The following is an 18,056-nucleotide window of genomic DNA, read 5'->3' as shown; positions in this document are numbered from 1 at the left end:
CACAGATTCACACACCAATCATGTCAACTTGCAGGGTGAAACTCTCATTCTTCTTCTTCAAAATACTTTTTGACTCCAACTTGTATGGCTAAATTACTCCAATATTATAACTTGCCATTGTGTAGAATGAAGTATCTTTAATGTTTGTGCAGAGCTGTAGCTCAGCTGGTGTGCTGGAGCTTCCATGACAAGGGAAGTGTGAGGATAGAAGGATGCAGGGACTTTGTAGATCTGCACATTTTAGAGGAAGGAACCAGTTGCACCTGTTATCTAAATCTAAAAAAACATATAAAGTGATTCGATTCAATGGGTTTTCAGGGGTTGAATCAATAATAGAGAGAGACTTGAATTGTTTACACTTATATGGATAAAAATAACAGCTAATGATTATTTAAATAATTATTTGAAACGTGAGTTATACCTAACCTAACATGTGCACTTTATCAGATTCAGGAGAACAATGTAGGAGCATACCATGGAGGTGAGTGTTCAGGATGTGGTGCTACACAAACTAATTTAGTAAAACAGCATTACATAGCATTATTTTATGTTTGCCTGCTTGCCAGTATGTTACCAGTACATAAAACGTTGTAGGTTGTAAGTGAACACTAAGGACTAATCTAATCTTATTTAAGAATGACAATCAGAGAGACCTTCAGTATGTGAATGATTATAAGCCTCATAAAGAGGTCCAACATCTCAGAATTCTGCTTCATGGACCACCAGGTGCTGGCAAGTCCAGCTTCATCAACTCTGTGGACAGTGCACTACGAGGCAGGATGGCAACTCGAGCTCTGGCAGAAACAAATTCTGATAAGAGCTTCACCAAAAGAGTAGGAATAAAATTTGATTGTAGTGATCAATAAAGCTGAATGCATGTTTTTGTTTATTTTTTATCTCATATGCTGTTAAAGACTTCCATGAACCTACCAAAGTTCATAAATTACTTCAGCTATATTCCAAGTGTTTTTAAGGATATTTTTGACCACAGTAAGTGGCTTTTTACAGTACAGGACTTATACAATCCAGAAAGAAAGACCAGGGAGCTTCTATCCTTTTGTCTTCAATGACACTATGGGTCTGGAGAAGGGCTCTAATAAAGGAGTTGGTGTGAGTGACATCAAACTGGTCATGGAAGGACACGTAAAAGAAGGTTACAAGGTAAGAGAACTGCATACTTTAACCTACATCAGACATTACTGAGCAAATACACTGATTTGTGACTAGTTTCAATAACAAATATGTTGATTGTCACAGAAAAACATATCGGAAAATGTTAACATCCACTTTTCTTTCCAGTTCAACCCCAGCTCCAACTTGTCTGAGAGTGACCCAAACTACAATGAATCCCCTACTGTAGAAGATCAAGTTCACCTTCTGGTTTGTGTTGTTTCTGCCACTTCACTGAGCATAATGGATGAAGACACCGTGGACAAGATAAAGAAGGTCAGAGAAGCAGCAAGTGACAAAGGTGAGAGCGGCTGTGTTAATAACAGCTGTAGTTTCACAATTTAAAACACCAGAAGTATATGAAGATAGCTGACTGTGTTGGTCTCAGAGCTGGCAGGGATTACCCGAATTACTGGTCTCACTGAAACTGATGAAGAATACTCTGAGGTCAAAAAGGATATAAAGAATGCCTACAAGAGCATCAGCCTGAAGGAACAGGTTTCAAAGAAGACATTGTATGAGTTTGTTGGGACATTGCACATCAATGTAACATCAGGTCGACTGTAATTCAGATGTATATTTCAATACATTAGCACAACAACCTCATTTGGTAACTCTACACATGTGTACTCTCAGTAAAAGGGACTTGACTAAATATTTTTTTGTAAATAATCTGTATGTATGTACCTGTTTGTACCAATTTAGCACAAAAATCTAATGTAAGTCATTCCTGAATGTCAATGATGATATTCTTTGAACTTAGGCAGAGAAACTGAGTGCATTGCTGGGTATTCCACTGAACTGCATCTTTGCGGTGAAGAACTGCAGCTCAGAAGTCAAGACAGATGATGACACCGATATACTGATCCTGAGCATTCTGAGAAAGATCATTGGAGATGGAGAGGATTACCTGAATGACATAACACCTTAAAACTACTGAGGCCCATGAAAACTTTCACAGGACAACAGATACTTCAAAGATGAAATCATTTTATGAGTGAACATTAAACATTTGGGACAAATGTTTGAATAATATGTCAATAACAAAATATAGGCTAGATATCACATTTTTGTTGTTTATTGTATTGCTGAATATGTCCACTGTAGTAGAAATGACTGAAATCAAGTGTCTATGGAAAATTGCTTAAAGCTGCTGTCCGGAGTTTGAATCGCAGCGTCTCCCAAAACACTGTTGGTACCACCCTCCGTCCCTCTGATTTCGCCCCTTTATTTGTGCACACGCGCAGTACATGAGAGGAGTGCCCGGAGTGCTGCAGCATCTTGCCTGTTTTGCTGTTTTCCAATCTTCTACATTTAGTAAGTAATAAAGGAATTACATTAGAATTCTGTATTGAGTCTAACTTGTCCTAATACCAAAATAACATGAATCTGCTAGGACGAACGAGTAAAGTTTCAATATGTGATTACACTCGTGTATCCCTCTCGATGATGTTGTTTATCAAACTTAGTGCATTTACGCGTGTATATGGGTTACATTGTTTATTTATTTCTATCTAGAGTTCAGAATTGCATGACTCCTCTGACGAAGAGTATGTCCCAGACGCCCCAACATCTTCCTCCAGAAGATGTTGGGGCTCGCGTCGCTCCCCGACCACGGCATCTAAACGAAGCCGTCAGGCGGGCTATGGAGGCCGTGGTCGGGGAGCGAGGCGAGCACCCCGAGCCAAAAAACATCCTGCAGTCTCTTGGCCTGACAAGCCGTGGGATTGGTAACTTTTCTGGAAGTTGCTGATCCCTGATGCTCTCTCCTCCACAAGCAAAACAAATGTGCGCGCGGTTGCGTAGTGCGTAGCTCGCCCACCTCTGCATGGGCGTGCTTGCTGTGTGCGTAACCGTTGATTGACAGCATGACAAAGCTGAAGCTCGAACTTGATTGGTCGGCAGCGACCGGCGCTTTTTGGAATAACATGGGGGTCTATGAGAGGAAGGCGGAGCTCAGGAATAAATTTTCATATTGCGTTATACTAACTTTATATTATAGTATCGAACTAGACTAACACATTTAAGCTTTGTTAAAAAATGATACATAAATTGAAAACAAACGGAAACTCCGGACAGCAGCTTTAATCAATGTAAAATCTTCTAAAACAGACAACTCCAACTTTAGGTATTCATCTACTCTTGAAGATTAGACGTCACTGGGATGTCTCAATTGTTTGGTTCACAGACTACAATGTTAAGGAGAGATATTTTGGTGTTACACATTTGTGGTGGGAGTGAGATGGTTGAATTGACTGATGTGAGCAACACCATGACTTTAATAAATATATTCACTTAAGGCAATGAAGACATAGAGTGTTTCTTTCAATATGTTCAAGTCTGTTGATTCAGGTCTTGCCTCATAGTCTTAGCTGCTGTTTGAAACCATGATTTTATGCTTTTTAAACTGACTGCGCTTAAGCTGTTTTCACTGTTGCTTTTACCTAAAAGTTTAATTTTTCACTCGCCATTTGGTTAGGTTAAGGCACCAAAAGTATTTGGGTAGGCACAGAAAAGTATCATGGTTTGAGTTATAAAATGATCATTAGAAGATTCAGTGAAGCTTCATTATCATTTTTGACCAAGCTGAGACATAATTGGTTGGCTAAAATAATCCACATATTATTTTCGGCTTTAGAGGGTTAAAGATTACAAAATGACAGTGATTTAAATTGTTATTTCATTTTGAACATCTAAAACCAGATGAGCAATTGAATAAAACAAGAAAGCACTCAGAGAGTGCAGTACTCTGCCAAGGCTGTTCATTCCCCTGTATGGCATTGTCAGAAATGCAGCATTTGTTTATTAGTTACTGATGATCAGAAATCATGACAACATAGAATGTAGTCATTTAATACAGATGAACCCACAAATAAAATGGCCTTGCACTGAGCACAGGCGTGTGTTATGCATGTGTACGTTATGTACGGATACCAAATCACGTGACCTAAATATGTAGCATTTGGCATGAATTGATGAGACTCAGAACACCCCCACAATTTATTCAATTGTTCCTTGTATCATTTTTAACTGATGAGTCCCGGTGGATTTGTAGCAGGATCACAATCATGTGATCATCAGCAGGCAGCTGATGTAGTTTTCACTGGTTGTCATAGTTACAGTGATGCTGTGCTGCAATCTCACAATGATACAGAACTCTAACAAATCCATGGATCCAGACTATGAGCCACATCTCTGACAAAATCTAATCACTTGGTCCTTGTGTCATTTCTGGCCTTCCCTGAATTTTATCCAAATCCATGAGTCCATTTTTGAATAATGTTGCGAACAGACAGAATAAAAGATGGAAGGACAAACATATGCCAATCATCACATAACTCTGTGCATTCCTTAGTGGAATAAAAATGGTTTACAGTATGTGCAGCATGTGGGTTGGGTGATCATTGGTATATAGTCTCTGAATCATAACACAGTCAGATCAATAGATAGTTTTCCTTTCATTCTTTAGTAAAGTAAGCCCTATTTTAAGAAACAGGCATTGAGTGATATAGCTCAGTTGTATATATTACAGGATGTTTTCAATCATTCATATTGTTCAGCCATTAAGACATAGATATGAGAACATTTTAGCAATATTCTGTTTTATGAAAATGAAAGTACATTATATGCTGTTATCAAAAGTGGGATATAACCTGCAATAACTTCAGCTCCCACCTACCTAGACTAGACTGCCATCACATGACCAAAAGGATTGGATATAAAAATATGTCACATTGTGTGTACATCAGTGCAGACAACGTGAAACAGACGTGAACAGCTTTCAAGCTGCACTGGACACTCTCTGGTACAGTAACCTTCTCACTCACTGTTATAGAAATTTTGAGTTTAGATGATTAAATGCTTTCATTTGAACATATTTAATTAAATTCTATTGTCAGATTAATTGAATCTGCTAAACTGGTCAAAAACAACTTGGCATAGAGTGTAAAAATGTAACTTTTCAGTTTTAGTATTATTATGTGAGGTAAACCATCAAGTCTTTCTACAGACACAATAGATACGGTAAGATTATTTTAAAAATATATTTAAACTGTGAAATGAGGTTGTAAAAGTTGCTATCAAGAAGTGAAATGTTCCAGATTATGTAATGCTCAACAGTTTTTCACAGACTATCACTGCTTCTGCTTATTATGCTTCTACTTTTTAACTCAGGTGGCAAAAGTTACTGAAGACATTAAACAGTAAATTCTGAAAGACTGCAGGTACCTTGATCTAGATTAGAGATAGATATTTTATAATGGCACAACTTCTGTGATTTGCTGTACCAGTGAAATGAAAGTGATTTTTTTCTGGTAAGTGTGACATTGCTACAAGGTTAAAATAATTAATTAATTAATTAATTAAATTTTAATTAATTAATTAAATAATTAATTAATTAAAGAAGAAAATTTTATATTAAGGTAAAACATGTAAACTTTCTGTTGACAGTTACTTTGGTTCAAGTCAATGACTGAAATAGTTATTACTGCAGATGAAAAGTGTGTCCTTACAGTTAGTACAGTCCAGTTCTACTGTGCATTTCATTCTTATTGCCCCCTTTCTTCCCATCTCCGAGCCATTTTTCTTTGTTTTTTTAATTAGAATCAGGCCTGTGATCAACACTGGATTTCATCTTTCAGTTCACAAACAGAACGGACAGCCAGCAGACTGTGAGGAGATATTCCCTGAATGTGACAAATAGTGTACTGGACTAGAATGGCTTCTTTCAAATCTTTTTTTCCAAACGGCAAAAGAGTCCACCTCCTTCTAGTAAGACACTCAAAATATTCTGAATAACTGTTTAACCTTAGATAGGTAAAAAGAAACAACAATAACATATAAAAACATATTAACTTGAAATATGACATAAACCTACCATCAGCATGTGCTGATGGTAGGTTTATGTCATAGGTAGGTTGTTTGTTTTTTTCAGTTTTAGGAGAACAATGGAGGAACATACCGTGGGGGTGAGTGTTCAGGGTGTGGTGCTTCTGGTGTTTTCTTGTGCTCAAACTGAACAATTTTTTTGAGACTTAATTTTTGTTGCATTGCTTTGAGTTTGTCCTTTTATCTGTAAAGTTGTTCCGTCATGTTACAAGTACACAAAACGTGCCGGTTGTAAGTGAACACTAAGGACTGATCTAATCTTCTTATTTAACAGTGACAAACAGAGAAACCTGGAGTACGTGAATGCTTTTCAGCCTCCTAAAGATGTACAACACCTCAGAATTCTGCTTCATGGACTACCAGGTGCTGGCAAGTCCAGCTTCATCAACTCTGTGGACAGTGTGTTACGAGGGAGAATAGCAACTCGAGCTCTGGCAGATACAACTTCTGCTGAGAGCTTCACTAAAAGAGTAGGAATAAAATTTGGTTGTAGTGATCAATCAAGAAGGACACAGTACATTTTTATATTCACTATTACTATGTGGCAGTCTTGTCATGTTAACATATTAATTTACAATACAAGACTTATAAGATCCAGAAACAGAAACCAGGGAACTTTTACCCTTTTATCTTCAATGACACTATGGGTCTGGAGAAGGGCTCTAATAAAGGTGTTAGTGTGGACGACATCAAACTGGTCATGAAAGGACACGTAAAAGAAGGCTACATGGTACAATTTTTAAAATGTTCATACTGACATTGAAAAACATCAAAATCTGTTCCCATGCAAGACACGTGATTAATTTATTTTATTATCTGCAGTTCAACCCAACCTCCAGCTTGTCTGAGAGTGACCCAAACTATAACAAATCCCCCACTCTAGAAGACCAAGTTCACCTTCTGGTTTGTGTTGTTTCTGCCACTTCACTGAGCTTACTGGATCAAGACACTGTGGACAAGATAAGGAAGGTCAGAGCAGCTGCCAGTGACAAAGGTGAGAGCAGATGTAGCTTTGTTAATCGCAACTATTAATTAAATGTTAAGATAACTGACTGTGTTGGTCTGTACTCTGTGCTTGCAGGGATTCCCCAAATCGCTGTTGTCACTCAAATTGATGATGAATGCCCTGAGGTCAAAAAGGACATAAAGAATGTCTACAAGAGCATTCGCCTGAAGGAACAGGTATGTTTCAAGGAGACATCTTATAAGCTTTTGGAATGTGTGCATGTAAATGTAAATGATAATTTAAAATTGCATCTATGTTGTATGTACCTATTTAGCACAGAAATACATTGTGAGTTTTTCCTACAGTAAGAACAATATTATATCCCAAAGTAACAATGTTTTTAAACCCAGATGAATAAACTAAGTTTGGCACTGGGTATCCCACTGAACTGCATCTTTGCGGTAAAGAACTACTGCTCAGAAGTTGAGACAGATCATGACACCGTTACACTGATCCTGAGCGTTCTGAGAAAGATCATTGACAATGGAGAGGATTACCTGAATGACAAAACATCTTAAAACTACTGAGGCCCATGAAAACACTTGCAAGATGACAGAAACTATTTGTAATTGCGGTCAGTTACTTTTCAGGGACTTTCTGTGATGTTTGCTATAATCAGAACAGTTTATTTCATCATTTGACTAACATTTTGCTGTTTTTATTTGCTGTTCTCTATTTCACAAATCACGTTTTTTTTTAGCAATAATTTACAAATTAAATGCAAATAACATGTATTTTATTCATCAAAAGTTTGGATAATATGTCAATAACAGTACAGGCCAGATATCACATTTTTGTTGTTTATTATTTTGCTGAATATGTCCACTGTAGTAAAAATGACTGAACAAAGTATCTGTGTATAATTCCTTTATCAATTTAAAGTCATCTAAAAAAAAAAAAGACAACTGCAACTTCAGATTTAAGAGACAATATTCATCTATTCGTGATGATTAGAAGTCACTGGGATGTCTCAATTGTTTAGTTCATAGGATAGACTATAATGTCAAGAAGACACATTTTGGTGTTACACATTTATCATGAGAGCGAGATGGTTGAGCTGACTTTAATAAATATATTAATTTAAGGCAATGAAGACATAGAGTGTTTCTTTCATTATGATCAAGTCTGTTGATTCAGGTCCTGCCTCATAGAAAGTAATGGAAGTTCTTTTTCTCTGTTGAATGTGATTTCATGCCTTCTTAACTGACTTGAGCTGAAATTGTTTTCACAGTTACTTTTACTTAGAAGTTTAGTTTTTCAATCACTTTTTGGTTAGGTTCAGGCACCAAAAATATTTGTGTAGGTACAGAAAGGTATCATGGATCATTATAACCTTCAATAAAGCTTCTCTATCATTTTTGACCAGGGTGAGGCGCAATTTAATTTTGAACATCTACAACTAGATGAGCAGTTGAATAAAACAATGGTTTACAGCCTGTATGGGATGTGGGTTGGGTGATCATTGGTATGTAGTCTCTGAATCATAACAAAATCAGATCAATAGAAATTTTTGATTTCATTCTCTAGTCACAAAAGACCTACTTTGAGAAACAGGCATTGAGTGTTATAACTCAGTTGTGTGTGTACAGTCATGGAAAAATGATTGGACTACCCTTGTTTTCTTCAATTTCTTGTTCATTTTAATACCTGGTACAACTAAAGGTATATTACCTGAAGAATACAATGAACAGGACAAAAAATGCAGCTGATTTCATGATACATTACGTCTTGTTTGACATGTTTAAGCTTCATTGTATTCCCAGGATATATAAGAGGTCATTTCATGTCATAAACAGCACTGTACATGCAAAGGCCTAGAGTGGTGTCCTGCTGATATTCAAGCCGTAGCACAACTCAAAAGTTGACAACTCTCATATAATGCCTAAGACAAAAGAATTTGTCAGGGCTCCCTCCTCACCCCTGTCCTTCCCACCTGGCATCCTAAATGCCCCTTTTTCCCATCTGTTTTCTCTCTTCCTCTCTCTCTCATGCTCCTCTCTCCCTCTCCTGCTCCTCTCCCTATCATGCTCCCCTCTCACCCTCTGTCTCTCTGCCTCTCTGTTCCGCTGTCTCCTCTGTCTCCCATCTGCTCCCCTGCCTCTGCTTCCTTCCCCAGTGCAACACCTGAGTGGAGTGCGGGCTCACACCTGCCTCCACTCAGGTAATCAGCCTTCCCCGCGGGAAGGCTCTGGAAACGGGCTTTCAGCAGGCCTATGGTCATCTCCACCCAGGCTCTGGTCCTGCAGTGAGTCCGATTGAAGTTCTGTTGGGGGCCTGATTCAGGGTCAGGGTATGAGGTCATCAGCCTGGGTTGGCATGGTAACCCCTGTCACCCAGCAGAAGACCATCAAACTCTCCTGTAATGTATAGTGGATACATCAGAGTATATTAAAGGAGAGAGACAAGAGAATTCTATTGTGAAAATCTTTAGGCTGCTGACCACGCTGCAGTCTGTTGCTCAGGTTGGACTCTCCATAAATCCTGGAGTCATGAACAGACCCAGACCACATGGCCTCCACATTAGAAATGATGTATGCAGCATCACATATGATCTGGACAGAGCAGAGAATGACAGATGTTGAACTATGATGCAGTCTTTGACATTTAGAAACAGTAGTCAGTCTACCTGTAGCCTACCTGCACATTTATGCTGTGACTGGACTTCCTATTCATGATGTGAGGGAGCTGTGATGGGGATGTGTGTGCATCTATGCAGCCAATCACACTGGGAAATCCTAAAAGAAATTAAAATGACTAATCCCAGTCTGAGGCTGCAGCACAATGTCATTAACAGAATATGATTTAAAATTCATTTAACAGATCTCTACATCATTCACCTGCAATCCTGTGGAACTCCTCCTTGATGCTCTGACAGGTTTATGTCCAGGGAAAACCACAATGACGGTAAAAGTCGTTTCAGGGCCAGGAAAACTTTTCTGAATGTCCTCCATACAGTTGCCTTACTCTGCATCTCCGACATTATATAAAAACTTCCATTTGCAAAGAACCACAGCGCAACACACAATATCTGCTGGATGTGAGAGCATGACTGCGGTTGGTAATGTAAAGGTAAGGACGGATTAGGTTGTTTATGTAGATTATGGACTTAAAACGATTACGAAATGGTACCGCTCAAACAGATAATTGTCCGTAAATGCGAGAACATTTATGCTCGGTCTGATAACAATCTACCGACGAATATTTAATTATCTGTGCAGTAATGCTGCTCCTTTATCCACTGGATCGTTAATAAAAGCTGTTCTACGCCAAAACTCGCTCGCTTACTGACTGAATGAATGAGGAAATGAAACAGCGTGTGTGGCTGAAAGAGGGCAGAGACGGAGAGAAACTCGAGGTTTTCTCAGATAAACCTGCTGGCGAGCAGGTTAGAGTCATAGAGTCTGTTACTGCGGTAACTGACCGAGAGTTGAAGTTACCCCTCTTTGTGAAACAGGCTGGAGTTACCCCTCTGTCTCAGGGTTAAGTTATCTCGCTTAGTGAAATGGAAAACTCTGAGTTTCCCTCATTTCAGGGTTAACAAACTCAGAGTTTTCAATAAACCTGCTTTGTGAAACAGGCCCCAGGTTTCAGTCGTTTGTTGTCATAAAGAATCTGCAGTTTATTTACTGACTGTGTCAGATACCTGATCAATAATCAATACAAGGGCCTGCTGACTTAATAGCTACAAAACTAGAATGTATATTGACAAAACGATCATTTCAGAAAACAAGTCTCTTGTATGTCGAAAGAAACATTATGTTGATTCAAAGATATTTCATGGACGATTTATTGATATTTAATTCACATTTTAATTGGTTTTATTTGATCGATTGACTTTGACCTAAAGGTGATGATGTCACTGATCTGTAGGAAAAAAATAAAAGATCCAGCGAGCAGATTCCAGCTTCTTTAATTGCACAACAGTACACACAGTACACAGGGTACATAATACTCAGAGTACTGTCAGTTTTACTGCTCCCCATCTTTCTTTAATAGAAGAAAGAAACCAGAAATTATTCACAGAATTTAGAGTTTTTATTTAAGCATATTCAAACTGATCAATGGTTAGTATTGATTTAATAATAATCCAATAATTGTTGCAACGCTTCACTAAATAAGACATCTGAAGACATCATTTTTAGTTTGTAGAAGATATATATGGACATTCTCTTCAAGGTTTCTGGTATTAAATAGGCAAAATGGATCATAAATATTATTGATGATAAAAAGTGTTGCCCAGCTTGTGAAATTTGAAAAACTATTTTAATGTTAATTTGATGTTAGTCTGTCATGTTGCAGTAGCTTGTTGTTATTTTTAAACTCATGTTGGATATTTAAATACAGGTTTATGTGTGGAAAAGCACAAGGGGGTATAAAGTGGAGCGGTTGGCATCAACCAGCCCACACTCGGTTCAACCTTGGGGGATATTTGGGCCCAGAACAGACTAAAGCTGGATACAGTTTATTGAGGTTCATCTGATCTGATTCAACAGCTTGAATAAGCAGACAAAGATATTTGAGATGCAGATGAGACTTTATTGAATCAGAGAAAGTCAGAATGAAGAGAAACCGAATCAATGAAGAACACACAGGTTGACTGATTCTACATGTTTGATGAATAAAACTTCTGAGATCACAGTGATTTAACACATTTCATGGTTTCATCACAGGAGAAAAACTTAAAGAGATTCAACAGAAATATTTTAGATTGTTTGTTTCTGCTCAGTGACCATGCTCAGCTCTGTCGCCATGGTGACATCAGTGGTAGAAACACAGTAACAGCTCAGCTGCACCTTCGACTCCTGCGTTGAAGTTTTTGTCGATGACCTCGACACCAACAGCCTCAAAGGGAGAGACATCACGTCTGGTGATCAGAGTGATGTCCTTGATGGGGCCGCTGCTGCAGTCATCTTTCTTGTACCACAGGAACACCGGGGTTCCTTTGGTCCCCTGGTTCAGATTCATGTTCACTGGTTTATACTGCTGGCTCTGGAAGCGCTGGTACTCGGCGTCATCGGTGGAGACCTGCAGGCTTTTGATGGCCCCTTCATACTTAGTGGTCTCACGGTACCAGATGAAGACGTAGGCCCCTCCTGCTCCTCTGTTGGTGTCTTCGTCCACTCGGATGTAGCCCTGTTTTAAGTAGTCGTCGTCTCCCTGGAAGTTGGAGGTGGCAGTAAGGTCACAGATGTAGGTGGGATTCTCTCGCTTCACCCACAGGTAGATCCAACATCCTCCAGCCCCCCGGTTCAGATCACAGGCCAATCTCTCCCAGTTGAACTTAAACTTCTGGGCTTCATCGGTAATAGAGACATCCAGGTTCACGATGGGAACATGGTACTCTGAGGAACCTTTGAAGAACCACAGATAGATGTAGTCCCCTCCTGCTCCAGCATTGAGGTCTTTGTTGATCTTCTGGTACCCTGCCCTGTTCAGGCCCTCACTCATGGCCTCATTGAAGGAAAACTGGATCCTGGTGATGGCTCCACAGCTACCTGTCTTGTACCAGAGGTAGATGTAGTTTCCTTTTGCCCCTTTGTTCAGATCTACATCAATTTTGCTGAAACCTTGAGCACGGAGGTGACTCTCATCATTCTCATTCAGAGACACTTCGAGGTCGGTGATGTACTGGGGCATGTTGTCTTCCTGCAGCAAATAAAGAGACAGGATTCATGAGTGAATACAGTCATTTCACATGTTATTATTTCACATTTCATATAGAACAGCTAACAGTTGACTTCTTCAAGCCATAATAACAGCAATAGGGACCCTTCCATAATAAACCAGAAAAGTGTAAAAACCATACAGAACTTGGTACAGCCCCCCCCCCCCCCCCCCCCCCCACACACACACACACACACACACACACACTCCTATCTTGCCTCAAAAATGGTTTGATCCACCCAACTTTCCCAACTCTACTTGCACAAAGCTAAGCGCTGCCTCCCACAGAAGGTAATGTGCCATAGTAGTGTAAGTATCTGGTTTAAACCAGGGTATGTGGCACAATTCTTAACTTCGACCACTCAATACCAACACATTATTGTCATTACAAGTCCTCATTTTTGTTGCATTTAATCATAGGTTACTGTTTATGTTGTTAGGTTGGAGTTAGCTGATGTTTTTTTCTAGCTAGCAAACATTACAGGTGGTCAGTGTCTGTTTGAACTGGACTGAGAGAAGCTCTTGTGTCAGTGTGCATGTGTTCATATTAAAGCCAAGGTACTACTGACCATTAACATTATAACTCCTATTGTGTGTGTGTGTGTGTAGGTGTGTGATGTGTGTACGTGTTTATCTATACCGGTGGGGACTTGGTGGGGACTTTGACCTGACTCCACGCTATCTCGGTGGGGACTCGCATCACGGTGGGGACCAAAAATGAGGTCCCCATGAGGGGAAACAGTGTTTTCTTGGCCATGTTGTCGTTACTGAAAAAAGTAAAAGTGCAAAAAAGTTTCTCTAGGGTTAGGCATTGTTTTGGTGTTGGTTAGGGTAAGGGTTAGGGGTTAGGTATGAATGGGAGTCAATGGTAAGTCCCCACGGGGATATAAGAACCAGACATATGTGTGTGTGTGTAGACAGACAGACAGCCTCATCATGGACATAAGATTGTTTTTTCGAAAAAAAGAGACAGGTTCAGGTAAGAGTGTAAGATCAAATGGTCTATCTATCAAGAGTAATGTATGTTGGATCAATGTATCAATGTTTATTTCTCTTATAAGATATAAAACGCATTGTTTGGTTATTTTTCGTTTAGGTTGACAGTACAAAGAGAGAGAGAGGCTGTTTATTTGTTTATTCATATTCTTATTGGTATTTGTTCATATGTATGTAATTTTCCATCTAGTTGAATGCAATTTATTTGTGTATGATTGTCAGTCCACAGAGGGAGAGACAAAAAAGGGGAAGGAGAGGGCAGAGTGCAAGGTCAGGAAGAACCAGCTAAGAAAACAAACAGAGAATAGTGGCACGCAAAACAGCACCTGTAAAGCTGACAAAGAAAAACGTTCCATTCACAATATAATTTTACATATATGTCATGGAAGTTATGTGTTCTCCCCACATTAAATACTTTCCAGAAGCACACTTAACAGATATCAGTGGACTTCATTCTAAACAGGACATCTTCATTACATTTTTCTAATTATCTATATGCTTTACTATTTGCTTAATTTAACTATACAAGGAGGAGAAGAACAGGGAAAGACTCTGGGAGATGATAGAGTGCAGATCAGGGAAAGAGATGCTGGGGGGGGGAGGGGGATTCAAGTCAATTGCACAGGTGGGCTGGTCTGGTCCAAAAAGTCCCGGGCCGAATTTGACTCCCAATTCGGTGTTCAAGATTAACTGGTCTTCCGATCAACTGGTGATATTCAGTGAGCGAGGCAGCTGTTACAACGGCAACACATAGTATAGGTGACTGTACCGATGCCTGTTCAAAACACACAGATGTCAATAAACTTTTCCGAAATGTTCTTGTTGTCAGCTTTAACGTTGTCGTTATTACTCTGTTTGGACTCATGGCTGGTCAGTCTACCAGTAAAATATTCGGTTTAATGAGGACTTCCACCTAACGGAGTGGAAATATCGCTTCACTGTGGTAGAGTGTGACGATCTACATCAGATTAACTGGTGACAGTCTGTGGCCTCACAGTGTTGCCAACTTAGCGACTTTCTCGCTAAATCTAGCGACTTTTCAAAGCTCCTAGCGACTTTTTTTGTCAAAAGCGACTAGCGACAAATCTGGCGACTTTTTCTGCCGTTTTGGGGACTGATAGGAAAACTCGGCTCATTCTGCAGTTACTGTTTTCAACAAGCAGCAGGTGCTGCTGTGAGCTTCTCCCCCTCCCAGAGCACAGGCTGTCAGTCCAGTAATCCCGCAGCAGTCCGAGTGAGGGGAGGGGGAGACCCACATCACTCCGCGGCCAGACGACAGATGAATCGCGCATGCGCAGTCACTATAGATCCCATCCAGACTTACGGAGCCATATAAACGAAAATGTTTCTTCACTGTCATGCTAAAATAAACCACAGCATTTAGCCTCTAGTACAAAAACATATTCTGGGTGTTTTATATTCACTCTTTGGTCTCATCCACAACGTTATTCCTCTCTCCTACAACGTTGATTACAAGTACATGCAAACTGGGAAATATGCAAATTAGGCGATGACGTCATCTAGCGACTTTTAGGACAGCCAACAGCGACTTTCCTTACTGAGGAGTTGGCAACAGTGTGGCCTCAGTCAGACAGAAACAGCAAGAGAAGTTCTAATACCGTTTTCAAAGCTTACTGCGATAAACCAGTTTGACCTGAGTTGTTCTCCTTTTAAACAGATTTTAAGTAAAACAATGACATCATATAAACCATCTGACCACATTCTAATCAGAGATTTCACATTCCAGCCTTCAGAACGTCGATATGCTTCATCTATCCCCCCCGCCCCCAAAGTTATTCAGGATTTATTTTTTTACTGGGGGATTGCAAGTTAATGAACATTGTATTCCATAGAATCAATGCATTGTAAATTAAATGCATTGACTTTATAGAACACAAAATTAAAGGTATTTTTTTTTATTTCTAAAGACCTGGAACACTAATAGAGACGAGGATATTTATTCTACAAAACCTTAACGAGCCCACCCTTGAACTATATAGCTAGCTGCTGTAGAAACAAGATCTCACAACTCAAGACGTGAAACAATAAAATAAGGATGAATAAAAACAGACCAAATAAGATCATCTTGCTGAATTGTTCTACCATAAGTTCCATCTGCAGATTCCCTCAGACTAAAAACTGCCTCTTCACTGAACACCTTTACACTTATATATACTTATGACTACCAATAGCTGTGAATAAATGTTTTTTTTCCCTTTTTATTAGCTTTAATTGACAGGTAAGTAGAGAGACGGATGGAAAAGTAGGGAGAAAACCTACAGCAAAAAGCCGTAAGCTGGAGTTGAACCCGGGCCACTGCGTCAGGTTTATCTTCCTGTTTATAGAGCTCCTGTTCAGTTACCTGAGCTAATGCCCCAGTATATGTGATATATTGAAAGAAATTGGTGTCTTTTCTCAATGACGTCAGTTTAGAGTAGTATGACATAACAAAGTTCTGCTGCTGGTTTGAACATGAATGTCCTGTGAATTTTGCTAAATTGCTGCATTTCAAATCCAATACCTTAAATACTGCTGGGCTGTTTTGGTCAAAATTTTACGTTTGTGTTATTTAATAAGACAGTGTAGCTACAATGTGATCTAAACCTGCCAATACTGTATCAATATATTAATGTTATACTGCAACACTTCGGCATTCTGTTATCACACGGCTTGGTGATTTTCTTGTTCAATAACGTATACACCGTGTGCTGGTCTCCTGTCTGCTGCTTTAACAGGTTTTAGCAGTAAACAGAGATCGCAGCACCACTGGTTCCACAGTCTATGTTCCAACCGCGGTGACGTAGTTTTTCTTTCATGTAGCCTGACAGCGCATGACTTTTAAAATGAGAACGCCTCTTATTTCCAGTTATTTTGTCAAGACCGAAATGTATAGAACAGCAGAATTCTCATTTTATACACGAAGTTGTCCCATTGTTTATTTCCTGGTCAGTAGGTAAGGGGTCCTGAAAAGCCACGCCTACGAAACATCTGTCTCAGAAACCCTGCTATCACCAGTTGATCGGAACACCAATTAATCTTGAACACCGGCCCTAGTTCACCTGGACCTGGGACTTTGAAAACGCCAGTAAGTCTGTTTCTCTTTGTACGTATTAGTATATAATATTTTTCCACACAGAACCTTGTGGCGTTAAAACCACTTTAGGCTTCATATTATGCTAATTTAGCAAACGTGCTAACGTTCTCTAAGCTAGCTAATGTAAAAGGGCTTTGACTCATTTCTACAGACACATTTCCACTTACAGGAGGGATTCTTCATCAACTTAAATATTAATATTATTAAATATTATTTATTAAATAACAAATATTATTTTGCCACAACTTAGCCCCTCCAGAAAAAAACGCAGGCAAAAGTCCTTGATTCTGCGAGTAAAAAACCTTGATTCTGCGGGCTAAATCCTTGATTATGCCTTTGCTAGCTAAGAGAACGTTAGCACGTTTGCTAAATTAGCATAATATGAAGCCTAAAGTGGTTTTAACGCCACAAGGTTCTGTGTGGAAAAATATTATATACTAATACGTACAAAGAGAAACAGACTTACTGGCATTTTCGAAGCCTCAGGCCCAGGTGAACTCTGATCCATGCTTGGTCAAATGAAAATGGCATTAGCCAGCACAGGGCAATCTCCTCCTGTCCCCTTTCCTCAAAACCAAGAAGCGCATTCTCGTGCTATAAAATTGCGTTAAAATGTGAAATTTATCTTGCCTGGCCAGGCACCTCTGGGTGCTCAGTACCCCTAAACCTCAGATCCAAGAATCATCACTAGTGATTGTGATGTTGAGCTGTAAGCATTCTAAAGTCAAAATAAAGAGAAGCAGGAGATGATCAGTGAGTAATTGAACACTTACGTATCTGCAGACAGTGGTTGGCCAGATGAAGTCACCTGGTGGATGAATGCTGCTGTTCTAACTCACAGTCTGCTGCCTTTATATAGGAGACACACATGCTGGTGTGTGTTGTGAAATAATCAGGGGTGGTTTTCTGCAGAAGTGCTTGTGAAACTCTCTTGTCAATCATCCTGATCATCACTTCTGATTTGTTTCCCACTTCTTCAGAATCTACTGTTTGATTGAATTCCTGCCAGGATCAGTTGAGGACAGATGTACTTAACTGATCCTGGCAGGAATTCAATCAAACAGTAGATTCTGAAGAAGTGGGAAACAAATCAGAAGTGATGATCAGGATGATTGACAAGAGAGTTTCACAAGCACTTCTGCAGAAAACCACCCCTGATTATTTCACAACACACACCAGCATATAGGAGACACACATGCTGGTGTGTGTTGTGAAATAATCAGGGGTGGTTTTCTGCAG

The 18,056-nt window shown here is 39.4% G+C and overlaps 2 protein-coding genes across 2 annotated transcripts; one reads left to right on the top strand and one right to left on the bottom strand.

Moving 5' to 3' along the window:
• Positions 1–475: 475 nt before the first annotated feature.
• Positions 476–7,581, top strand: LOC110970571 (interferon-induced protein 44-like). Its single transcript, XM_051951747.1, has 10 exons — positions 476–481; positions 636–833; positions 1,009–1,161; positions 1,300–1,471; positions 1,568–1,685; positions 6,332–6,527; positions 6,641–6,787; positions 6,880–7,051; positions 7,139–7,239; positions 7,414–7,581. Exons 1-10 carry the CDS (start codon positions 476–478, stop codon positions 7,579–7,581), a joined length of 1,431 nt encoding a protein of 476 aa, XP_051807707.1.
• A 3,981-nt stretch (positions 7,582–11,562) lies between these two features.
• LOC127535962 (uncharacterized) lies at positions 11,563–17,696 on the bottom strand. Its single transcript, XM_051955018.1, has 2 exons — positions 17,591–17,696; positions 11,563–12,709 (listed from the first exon to the last, which is right to left on the bottom strand). Exon 2 carries the CDS (start codon positions 12,698–12,700, stop codon positions 11,822–11,824), a length of 879 nt encoding a protein of 292 aa, XP_051810978.1. The 5' UTR covers positions 12,701–12,709; positions 17,591–17,696; the 3' UTR covers positions 11,563–11,821.
• Between the last annotated feature and the right edge of the window lie 360 nt (positions 17,697–18,056).

This window comes from Acanthochromis polyacanthus, chromosome 1 (genome assembly GCF_021347895.1).
Source record: "Acanthochromis polyacanthus isolate Apoly-LR-REF ecotype Palm Island chromosome 1, KAUST_Apoly_ChrSc, whole genome shotgun sequence".
Lineage (NCBI taxonomy): Eukaryota > Metazoa > Chordata > Actinopteri > Pomacentridae > Acanthochromis > Acanthochromis polyacanthus.
Note: the sequence above shows the minus strand (reverse complement) of the source record. Positions and strands in the feature narration are given on the sequence as shown.